Raw genomic sequence first — 12,243 nt, forward strand, 5'->3', positions numbered from 1 at the left:
CCCCGACCCTCGTCACACATCGTCACAAATGTCTGACCCCCCCCCCCCCATAGGTGCATGACGTCATTTATGGACGGCCCCTCTGTCACTATTAAAAATCTGAATACTTATACTGGAGGAATCCGATGCGCTATGAAGCTCTTTTCGATAGATGTCCAGTAGTTTCTTGACCATCTTCTCACTGAGACATGTCCTGCACAAGGCTGCTTGCACGTGTTTCCCTCTCTTTACCTCTTAATGTAAACTTCAACCATGCATCTCTGCAGCCTTCTTGGCTCAACTTTTAAGTTTTCATTCCATATGTGTGCACACATGTGCAACACAACCAAATTGCTTGCGGTTTGAAACTGCAATCACTGGGGCTTCTTGACCCTTTACAAAAAAATATCATTGTCTTATACATATGGTAAAACCATATATTTTTAGAAAATTAGTCATTACTTATCCAATGGCTTTGTGGATAGTTACAGACGTATTCACCAAAGAGCACTGGCATAGCAAGGACCACCACTAATATAAGTTGTTTTTAATGATAATTTGACTTTGCTGCACAATACCGCCAATTATTAAGAAATCTCACACACGTGCACCACGAAAGTCAGTCAATTCCTTCTGAAATGAGCAAGCCCAAAGTCCCAATCCCCCAGCCCCAAGCCTCAAGCCCTCAACCCCAAGCCTCAAGCCCTAAGCCACAAACCTCCAGCATCAAGCCTCAAGCCCCCAGCCCCCAGCCCCAAACCTCAAGCCCCAAGACTCAAGCCCCAAGTCCCAAATCTCAAGCCCCAAGCCTCAAGCCCAATACCCCCAGCTGCAAGCCACAAACTGCAAGCCCCAAACCCCAAGCTCCAAGCCACAAGAATAAACCCCAAGCCTCAAGCCCAAAACCTTAAGCCACAAACCCTAAGCCCAAGCCTCAAACTCCAAGCCCCAAGCCTCAAGTTTCAAGCCCCAAGGCCCAAGCCTCAAGCCCCAAGGCCCAAGCCTCAAGCCCCAAGCCTCAAGCCCCAAGTCCTCAGCCTAAATCTCAAGCCCCAAGCCTCAAGCCCCAAGCCTCAAGCCCTAAGCCACAAACTTCCAGCATAAAGTATCAAGCCACAAGCCTCAAACTCCAAGCCCCATATCCCAGCCCCAAGCCTCACGCCGCAAGCCACAAGCCTCAAGCCCCAAACCTCCATCATCAAGTCACAAACCACATCAACAAACCTCAAGCTCCAAGCTTCAAGCCCAAAACCCCAGCTGCAAGTTACAAACTCCAAGCCCCAAACCCCAAGCTCCAAGCCACAAGCCATAAGCCCCAAACCCCAAGGCCAAAGCCTTAAGCCACAAATCCTAAGCCCCAAGCCTCAAGCTCCAAGTCCCCAGCCCAAATCTCAAGCCCCAAACATCCAGCATCAAGCGTCAAGCCCCAAACCCCAAACCTCAAGCACCATGCCTCAAGCCCAAAACCACCAATCACAAGCTCCATGCCTCAAGCACTAAGCACCAAGCCCCAAACCCCAAGCTCCAAGCCTCAAGCCCAAAATCCCAAGCCGCAAGCCCCACACATCAAGCCCCAAACTTCAAGCCTCAACCCTCAAGCCCCAAGCCTCAAGCCCCAAACTTCAAGCCTCAATACCAGGTAAGGGAGATAACATGGCCACCACGGCACCCCACTTCCCCTCACTATATTATTATTACGCATCGCACCTCCCACAGCTTGGGAAAGTGTTGTTCATAAATATACAGCATCCACTATAAGATCACCCTCAGAGTATTTTAAGGATACTCTATCGTTTCCCTCTGCTTTCCTCACTGCACTTCTCTGAAAACTGAGACTTTCTGTCGAGGAGTTCAGTCGACCTTCACTCAATGGCCAATCGGACTTACCCATCTGCTGCTCTTGTGGTCTAACCTTTTCTTCCCCCTGTCATCTAAGCTGTCATCTCCATGATTACCATGCCCCACTGTTTTGTGCAGCATCTTAGAGGTGCGCTTACATTTAGACACTATTTTATTCTGTGTTGTATTGTAGGCGTGAATGCCAGTATTGGACACAGTTTGCCTAACTATGTATCTCTGATATGGATATTGGCCTACTGTGCTGCAGCACATAGGTTACTCGTTTTAGGTGACGTGCATGCACACATGAGATGCCCAGACCAGGGATGCAGCCAGACTCTAGAAGTTGAGGGTGTACCATTCGGGCGTGGCTCTCGGTGGTTTTCGGTTACATTACAGAGATAATCTGTGAAGTTTGCTATTGTTATTTATAGGAGTATTTCCATATACTTTAATGACCGCATTTTAAATTTAAGCAACTACTGGATTCTAACTCAGTACTGAGTCTGTGTGCTACTGTATTCAAAGATCTTGTCATCATAATAATCAGTATTTCTCACCTTTGTTATAAGGGAAATGCCAGGAATGTTGTATGTTTTTATGCCGGAGGTGTTCGGACCCTCATGACACCCACAGTGGCTGTACCCTCTGGGACAGCCCAGGGTGGATAGCCGATTTCCTTGATCTTACATCAGCACGGTTGGCGACGTGCGGTGCGAAAGAAGTTGAACATACATCCTTTAAGATTGCAGTGCAATTGGCAGGTCACTCAAACACGCCAAATAAAAATACATGGTATTATATTCACGACTGTAAATACAGGAGAAAATTTGGCAAAAAAGAAAATTATTATCTGACTGACAGTAATTTACAACAATCCAGCCTTATTTCCAACTCTCAATTGACAATGAGGAACATTCAATAATGCATCACATGAACTCAAACATGTCCTACAGCGGTCACATGTTTCAAAGAGAGTTAAAGCTACAATTTCTCGTGACACATATTTGACTGCAAACTGCTGCCAGGAATTACGTTTTCATATACAGAGAAGAGAATAATTTGCTTAGGTTTTTATTTTATTTTAAATATGCCATTAATGCAGCAAATTCATAATGAAGCCCTTAAAAACCTAGCAGTGCTGGAATTTCAATTACTGTGTCAAATAAGCGAAATATAAAATGCACGTGTTTTTATTTACATGACATTTACAAAATAATACCTTAATCCTTTGTTAGTTTTCTGTGAATGTTAATGCTGACTCAGAATGAGCCAACTGTTTGTGTATTTAGGGGCACTTAAAAATTGGTCACTTTAAATTCAATAAATTATTTGGTGATGTTGCTGCCTTGGCTGTGGTGCACAAGCACAACCCACTCTTCCTCCTTGGTCTTTCTGTGTCATGAAGAAGGGCCATTACCTGAAACGTCACCTATTATATATGTTAGTATTTTAAAGGCAGATTTATTGACTAATGTGAGGTTGTTTTTCCTATAGGGCACATGGTCACGGTGTTTACATTTAGCGTTATTTATTCATCTTTGCAGGAGTCATGTGAAACTGATATAAACTGTAACGGTTGAGTGATGCAATAAAAGAAAAGTCATCTTGATTTAAATGAATCAAAGCAAAAATTCCAGATCATCTCATACGTCGTAGCTGCATCTGATTTTAGGATTTTATGATCAATCCAAAATTTTGGAACACAGCCCTCATGGGAAAGATGAACAGTTTAGGTATTACCAGCGAGTATATTACTTTTAATGTGGCTGTAAGCGAACACGTGTGAAGAATTTCTCTCAACGTATTATCTTGAAGCAACATCCACCGTTGTACTGAATTTCTGAACAGCAGCTGCGTATCTTGGGCAGCACGGGCCCTGGTGTCAGGAGTTGAATGGGGGGCCCCTGTCAATTTCCCTCGCTCTTTGTAACCCGATACCCGAGCTCCTCTGGCCTGTAGGTCCCAGTGCAGTCACAACGGCTGCACACCCCACAGCCACTCCACTTCTAATGCTCCCACATCTGTGGTTTCAAATACGCACTGACCAGCGTGGTGAAGTATAGCCAAACAGCCCCCATGACTGGCATGGCATGGGGAGGCCCTTATCCAGCAGTGGAATGACCTGTGTTGGCTCAGTACAGGAGCATACTTGATACGTTGGTCACCCAAGCAATCATGTTTGTATTCAACTAAATATTTAGGCAGTGATACAATTCAATTACATCTGATCTTTGTATGCTTTCTGTTATTCATAATACGATCTCCGCTGTAGGTCAATACCCACTCATTGATGCATGATGGTTATAGCTCAAGTCAAGGTGGGGTTGCTTTCAAGTGCAATATACAATGAAGTGGGCGAAGGGTACAGGTTACGATTAATGCAATGCAAAAAGCACCAGGAATTTAAACATCAATTTGGCAGTTACAATGCTTGTCCTTGTACATATGTAGGGCTGTTACAGAGAGCCCGTTATGCATGGCAGCCTATGGTAAACAAGCACAGTGGGCGGGGCTACGTCAGTGCACGGGCAGGTGCCCTCTACGACGTCCGCGCTTCGGACGTTACGATCCCCCGGGGCCCCACCCCTCAGGGAGGGGGGTGTATAAAAGGGGAATGTATCGGGGGGCTCGGGAGTGATGTTTAGCTAAAGAAGAGGAGGCGGAAGACGTCTGAGATAGAGCCCTGGACTCCCCCTGGTACGCCGTCCTTATCAGGACCGCGCAGGCTCGAGCCAGTGGCGTGGTACCAGAGCCAGAGCCAGTGCTGGTCTGGACTCTGGGTACCGGGCCCGACTGACCAGTGTCGGGCCAAGATAGCCTCCCCTAGCCCATTAGTGGAGGACTCAGAGGCAGGCTAAGGTTAGCCTAGAGGTGTGTCCTCAGATAGACGGGTGAGGGGGCCGATACCCCCTCAATTGTGTATGTCACAAAGTTGGTATTCAAATAAACAAGTGTGCCTCCAACTCCGGTGTCAACGAGTCATAAGCGTTACTACATCTGGCGTCAGAAGTGAAACAAAGTACGAACATGGATACACGCCGGACGACTCGAGTCGGAGTACCAGGAGCGGAGGACACCGCTGCAGTTGGAGAGCCCGAGACGGCTGAAGATGCCATCGAGCAGCCGGGGCTGGGTGCATCCACGCCACAGCAGCTGGAGGAAGGGGAGCCGTCGACGGAGGGGCTGAGGCAGGCGCACGCGAAGCTGGCCGAGCTGCTGTACGCCGCAGCCGCCATGCTCGATAACATCACACGGCTGGGGGCTGCGGGACCGCCACGAGGCGACAGCAGCCAACGACCACAGCGCCTTCCCGCCATTTCAACGGAGCAACATTTTGAAACTCCCGCCATCGCCGCAGCTGCTGTTGAGGGCGTGGCCGCTCTAAGCATCGCGTCCAACGGCGGGAGTACAGTACCTGCCGCGTCACCACGGGTGCGACCGGCGATGCCATCGCTGCTTCGGGCCGACGCTGAGTCGAGTGAGGGAGACGAGGGAGCGCGATCGTCCTCTGCAGCCGCTGCCTTACATCAGCGACTGCCGCCGCTCAAAGAATTTGTGGGCGAGGAGGGCGACTGGGGCGGCTTCCAGCGGCGCTTCCTCGCTCACCAGGAGATGGCACAGTGGACAGACGCCGAGGCTCTCCGAGCACTGCCAGCACTCCTCGACAGCGACGCCCTCGCCACACTAACATCGGCAACGAAGGAGAGGCGTTCCACGCTGCGGGAGGCGATGCAAGTGCTGTCCGCTGTGTATGGGCCACCATCGGACTGTCGTCAACTCTTTTACGATCGCCAGCGGGGGACGAAGGAGTCGCCCCTGGCGTACCGTACAAGCCTCCTGGCGCTGGCAAAGGAAGCCTTTCCACGAATGGACGACGAGGGGATCGACGCCATGGTGACAGAAAAGATACTTTTGCTGGCGGACGACTTAGACATCGTCATTGTCGCACAGGACGATGCAGAAATGTGCTCCCTCCAAGCGGCCCGTCTCCTCCACGCAAACCTGTCCTCTCAACGACGGAAGGCCAGCAAGGCGGCGAGCGGGCGCGCCGTCGCTGCGGCCACCCTCCCGGCGGAAGAGGTTTGCGCCATCAACCATCGACGGCAGCACGGAGCGGGAGCGCGGGGGGACCGGGCCGGTTCAAGCCATCTACAACGTCCATCGTCGCCACCAGCGCTTCCACGCTGCTACAACTGCGGCATCCGGGGCCACGTCGCCTCGGGGTGCCGCTCTCCTCGGCAGCGCGGGACGACACCTCAACGGGACGCCGGCCCTCGTCACAAGCTCCACCATCATAATCCGGCGAGTCGCGGCACCCCTCACGTTTGGCCCACGCACACGCCCGTCGCACACTTAAACACCGCAGCGAAGGGGGGGCCAATATCGCGTACCATGGCACCAACACGCACCGCTCTGGGTACTCACATTGAACCCAGCCAGTGGTCCGTGTTGGCCCATCGGGTTGTAGCCGCGTCGTCGGGGTCGTCGGCCGTTGTGGGTCACATCGATGGGGTGGAGGTTCGCATCTTGGTCGATACAGGAGCATCGGCGACCATTATTTCGGAGTTGATTTATAACATTCTCCCTGCCCAGAGCCGTCCTTTGATGCCTGTTAATGTGCCATTCTTTGCTGCTAACGGGGGTTCACTTGGCATCATCGGACAAATTCGAGCCCAAATTTGTGTCGGGGATATTAAATTATCTGGGCCGATTTTTGTTTCCTCCTCGCTGGCGGTTCCGTGCCTGCTGGGGACGGATTTCCTGGCCAAAATGCCGATTAGGATATTAATCGACCAGGGATGCATTGAGCTCCCATCGGGCCGACGCATGGCGTTTTTGCCATCCCCCGCTACGAGCCGGACGGCGTTCGCGACGGTGCCGGCGTTCGTAGATAGAACGGTGCGCGTTCCTCCGGGGGCGCAAATGTTAATTCCTTTGAGACTTCGGCGGCCCTTCGCTAAGGGCATTGGGGCTCAAGGGGTTTTGCTGGGACCGTCTAGGGCCGGGGTCAGTGGACCTAATTTACTCCCGGCCCAGACCATAGTGAGAGGGGATGGAGAACCCTTCATCGCGGTCCTCAATGTGGGCTCGCAGACGGTGGTGGTCCCACAGGGGACCGTGCTTGCTCACGCAACGCCGGTGCCCTGTGAGGAACCCGTCGCGAGTCATGTCGGCGCTGCCCCTGCACCGCGACCACATTCAGACAGCGATGAAGGGTGGCTCGAGGCGCTTTGCGCGGGATCGACGGACCTGTCAAATTTAGAGCGCCAACGTCTTAAGACACTACTGAGGGAATTTTCCGACGTTTTCAGTCGGGATAAATACGATTTGGGCTGCACTCATCTGCTGCGTCACCATATTGATACGGGTGACAGCGCGCCAATACGCCAAAATCCTTTTCGGTTGAGTCCCGCCGAAAAGGACCATGTCAAATCGGCTGTTGATGACATGCTAGCCGCCGACATAATTTCTCCCTCCAACAGCCCTTGGGGAGCGCCGATCGTCCTGGTTAAGAAGCAGGACGGTTCGTTGCGGTTTTGCGTTGACTTTCGGCGCCTTAATAAAATTACGGTTGCCGACGCATACCCGCTCCCACGGATGGACGAATCGCTTGACGCCTTGGCGGGAGCGCGATTCTTCTCCACATTGGACTTACTTTCGGGATTCTGGCAGCTTCCTCTGGACGATGATTCAAAGCCTAAAACTGCTTTCCGTACTCCGCACGGCCTGTTTCAATTCAACCGGTTGCCGATGGGCTTACACTCAGCGCCGGCAACTTTCCAGCGGTTGATGGAATTGGTTTTGGCTGGATTGCAATGGGAGTCGTGCCTGATTTATTTGGATGACGTCATTGTCTTTGGCAAAACTTTTGAGGAACATCTCCAGAGGTTGCGGGCGGTTTTCCTAAAGATGCGGGCTGCTAATTTGAAATTTAAGCCCCAAAAATGCCATTTGTTACGCGAGTCGGTGCGTTATTTGGGGCACATCGTGGGGCGCTCAGGTATTTCTACCGATCCCGCCAAAACGCAGTGTGTAAGCTCCTGGCCGACTCCCACCTCAGTGGGAGAGGTTAGGAGTTTTATTGGGTTTGCGTCGTATTATAGACGCTTCGTCGCTAATTTTGCGACTATCGCCAAACCCCTACATGCTTTAACATCTAAAGGGGTTCGGTTTTGCTGGGGTCAGGAGGAGGAGGCTGCTTTTTGCTCCCTTCGGGATGCTTTGGTAAACGCTCCTCCCCTGATTTACCCTGATTTTTCAAAACCGTTCTTGCTCGACACCGATGCGAGCAACACGGGTATTGGGGGCGTGCTCTCCCAGGTGGTTGACGGCGTGGAACATGTGGTTGCGTACGGCAGTCGGGTGTTGTCTCCAGCGGAGCAACGGTATTGTGTCACCCGTAGGGAACTGTTGGCAATTGTCCATTTCGTCCAACAGTATCGCCCATATCTGTACGGTCGGCATTTCACCGTCCGCACAGATCATGCGGCACTGCAGTACGCCCTGAGGGTTCAACAGCCATCGGGACAATTGTCCCGATGGTTGGAGGTCCTCCAGGATTACGATTTCCAAACCACATACCGTAAGGGCGTTCGCCACACCAACGCGGACGCTCTGTCACGCTTGCCAACCACCTCCGAGTGTGCATGCCTCCTGGGGTCTGGACGTTGCAGGCCTCCAGGGGACACATCGGTACCTGTCTTGGCGGCCGCCAACGACGACGATGCAATGGTTCCTAATTCGATCGAACAACAGGGCAAAGATTCCCTGTTGGGGTTGCCCGTCATTGAATGGGGGCGCCTCCAGATGGAGGATGTCTCCCTCCTCGGGTGGCGACGTCGCGTTGGCGGTGCGGCGGGGGGAAAAAGAGGTGGTTCCGACGCATGGGAAATGTGCCAAGGTCTGCTAATGCATTGGGACGGGAAGTCACGTCGACATCGGCTGGTTGTCCCTACTGGGTTGCGGGGTAGGGTGGTATGGGCCGCTCATGAGCGCCTCCTACACCTGGGGACCCAAAAGACTCTCGCCTTGCTGCAACTTGATTTTTACTGGCCTGGCATGACGAGGGATGTGGGGGATTTGTTGGGATCGTGCCCTCAATGTGCACAACGCAAACCGCCGGCACGGGAGTCTAACCCGCCCTTGCAATCGATCAAAGTGTCCAGGATAAACGAGCTGGTCGCTCTGGACATTTTGGGACCATTCCCCGCCACCCCCAGAGGGAATAGATATTTGTTGACGGGTGTCGAGTATTTTACACGCTGGACTATGGCCTGGCCTTTGGCCAACCAGTCGGCAGCAGCCATCGTGGAGGCCTTTGTTCAGGGTTATGTCCTGGACAAAGGTGCTCCGGAGAGGCTGCTGACCGACCAGGGCAGAAATTTTTCCGGTAAACTACTCAGACAAGTCTGCGATCTCCTGGGCACAAAGAAAATTCGGACCTCCCCATATCACCCACAAACTGACGGGATGGTCGAACGTTTGCATCGCACCATCTCGTCCATGTTATCACAACAAGTTTCGGACTCGCAAACGGATTGGGACCTACAAATTCAGGGGGTCTTGGCGGCGTACCGGATGGCACCCCATGCGGCTACGGGGTTTTCTCCCTTTTACCTCATGTACGGCCGAGAACCAGACCCGCCTGTTCGTGCCCAGTTGCGGATCCCCGTGCCGCAGGGAAAAACTAATCTGGCTGACCACGTTAAATTTAATCTGGACAAATTGACCGAGGCACGGGATGCTGCAATGCAAAACTCTGACCTCCGTCAGAAGGCAAATGAGCGCCTCAGATTGAGTCGAGCGCACATGCTGCAGTGGAAGCCGGGGGACAAGGCATGGTTGCACTGCCCCCAGGTGCCACTGGCAACCTCCTCTAAACTTGTGCGGCCGTGGCGGGGCCCTGTGGAAGTGGTGGAGGTGTTACGTCCGCAGTGCGTGCGCATCAAGTGGGGGAAGCGGCGATGGTTCGTGCACCCCTCCAGATTAAAACCCTTCGCTGCGGTACACAACCCCACTTCACACGCGCGTGGCCAAACGTGTGGGGGGTCGGCCGACTTGCTGGGTCCGTCTCTGTCGCTCTCACCTAATGCCTTGCCGGCTGTGCCACCTTCAGGGGCATCAGGAGTGACGGGCTCACGCCCGATCACCCCTCCTGCGGATACCGAGGGTCACGCGGAGTCAGAGGAATGCTCACCTCAAGACGGACAGTCGCCACCTGATGGTCCGCCACGCGGGGTTACCCCGTGTGAGGGGCCCGCTGCAAGGACGCGCGCTAAAATGCGCAAACTGTTGTGAGGCCGGAAAATGTGTACATAGCTGTTGTGTTTATTGGCTGTTGTGTGGATGGTGTGTTTCCCGCTCCTCGGATGTACATATGTTGGGTTCACCGTTTGTTGTGTGTGCGGGGTGGGTTCCCTGCTGGTTGTATATAAGCTGTTTTTTTTACGGAATTCGTATTTATTCGGGGGGGTGCGACGGGTTGTTTCTCATCTTGTTGTTGTGTCTCGTTCTGGTTCCTGTTATGGTTCAAAAATAGTGAGGCACACGTCAGGGGGTGAAGGCACCTTTATTGTCAAATTTTGTATGTTGGCAGCCGGGACGGCTGCATGCTATGTGGGGGGGAGTGATGTAGGGCTGTTACAGAGAGCCCGTTATGCATGGCAGCCTATGGTAAACAAGCACAGTGGGCGGGGCTACGTCAGTGCACGGGCAGGTGCCCTCTACGACGTCCGCGCTTCGGACGTTACGATCCCCCGGGGCCCCACCCCTCAGGGAGGGGGGTGTATAAAAGGGGAATGTATCGGGGGGCTCGGGAGTGATGTTTAGCTAAAGAAGAGGAGGCGGAAGACGTCTGAGATAGAGCCCTGGACTCCCCCTGGTACGCCGTCCTTATCAGGACCGCGCAGGCTCGAGCCAGTGGCGTGGTACCAGAGCCAGAGCCAGTGCTGGTCTGGACTCTGGGTACCGGGCCCGACTGACCAGTGTCGGGCCAAGATAGCCTCCCCTAGCCCATTAGTGGAGGACTCAGAGGCAGGCTAAGGTTAGCCTAGAGGTGTGTCCTCAGATAGACGGGTGAGGGGGCCGATACCCCCTCAATTGTGTATGTCACAAAGTTGGTATTCAAATAAACAAGTGTGCCTCCAACTCCGGTGTCAACGAGTCATAAGCGTTACTACACATACACAGCCGTATTGTCAATCCACTGCTGGATGAGGGCCTCCCCACACCGTGTGGGCCATGTGACCAGACTTCGCTTGTCAGTGAGAGTTGGTGAAGACTGAGAGAGCGGGGGACGAAAGAACAACGCATCGATGCTGCTTCACAATCCTCTGCTGCCCACAACGCCTACAATACCTGTGGTATGCATGGGGGTGGCCCATCCAAGCAATACCCAGGCTCCAACCTACTTAGCTTTAGAGTATGACGGAGATATGACCCATTCTTGGTTATTTGGTCGTAACAATTTTGAATGTTTAGTTGGTTTATTGATTCCGTCTACAATGGATAATCTGGTGGCAAACAACAATGCACATAATACAAAAGTGTGAAGAAAGCGAACGTTATCGCCAAGTTAACCTCATCTTAAATCGCATGGTTATTTATTAAAAAATATATTGATGTTGGTTGGAACATCCTCCGTGATGTAATTGGAGTAATATCCATCTTATAATCCCTTTATTTGACTACTATACGTGTACGTTTTACTTTAAAGAGCCATGCAACGTATTTAAAACAATGACGTGAAAGTAAATTGCAGCCGTTTGCAATCGCTTCCTGAATGACAGTCGACCCACGCCGTGGAGGTTTTTCGACCATGCCACACCATGCCACACCATGCGAGTTGGAGCGCGTTGTTGAAAGGAGGGGGATGGGGAGTCCAATCTGGTTCAGATATCACTCGTCACTGATGTGAGCCGTGGGCGGGAATCGAACTCAAGTTTGCGATTGCTTCTCCCCTATCCCAATCGATCCCTCGAACGAGGGCTTAACTTACCACGTGATCATTTCTGAAGTTCGGCCTCTTGCTAACATATTAAACCCTGCCCAAATTGCTCTTTAAAATACACGTAGATTATTATCAATGTACCTCGTGGCTTCAAGTATATTTTGGCCTTTTTTTGTATTGCGTACCTATACAGCATGCAGTGATGTGATGTCACAGTGGTTAGCGTGCTGCGCTATGAACCTGGCGACCCTATATCGATTCTCTGCCTGGGATAACGTCAGTGGCAAGTGATAATTACAAACGAGTCCTGCCCTACCTCCCTTCACCGGTCCTCATTAACCAGCGTGGTAAAGTATGGTCAATACAGTAAGTCAAACCCCCATGACCGGCATTGCGTGGGGAAGTCGGTGGGAGGTGGGGGTGTCCTTCATTAACAAACGATATAAGAATGGCTGGAATTAATTTATTTTATT

The 12,243-nt window shown here is 52.2% G+C and overlaps 1 protein-coding gene across 1 annotated transcript; it reads left to right on the forward strand.

Annotated features, from left to right (window-relative positions):
* Nucleotides 1-1,463: 1,463 nt before the first annotated feature.
* On the forward strand, nt 1,464-10,477 carry LOC144941046 (uncharacterized). Its single transcript, XM_078867470.1, has 3 exons — nt 1,464-1,618; nt 5,773-6,123; nt 9,938-10,477. Exons 1-3 carry the CDS (start codon nt 1,464-1,466, stop codon nt 10,041-10,043), a joined length of 612 nt encoding a protein of 203 aa, XP_078723596.1. The 3' UTR covers nt 10,044-10,477.
* Nucleotides 10,478-12,243: the final 1,766 nt, after the last annotated feature.

Source organism: Lampetra fluviatilis, chromosome 24 (genome assembly GCF_964198595.1).
Source record: "Lampetra fluviatilis chromosome 24, kcLamFluv1.1, whole genome shotgun sequence".
Lineage (NCBI taxonomy): Eukaryota > Metazoa > Chordata > Hyperoartia > Petromyzontiformes > Petromyzontidae > Lampetra > Lampetra fluviatilis.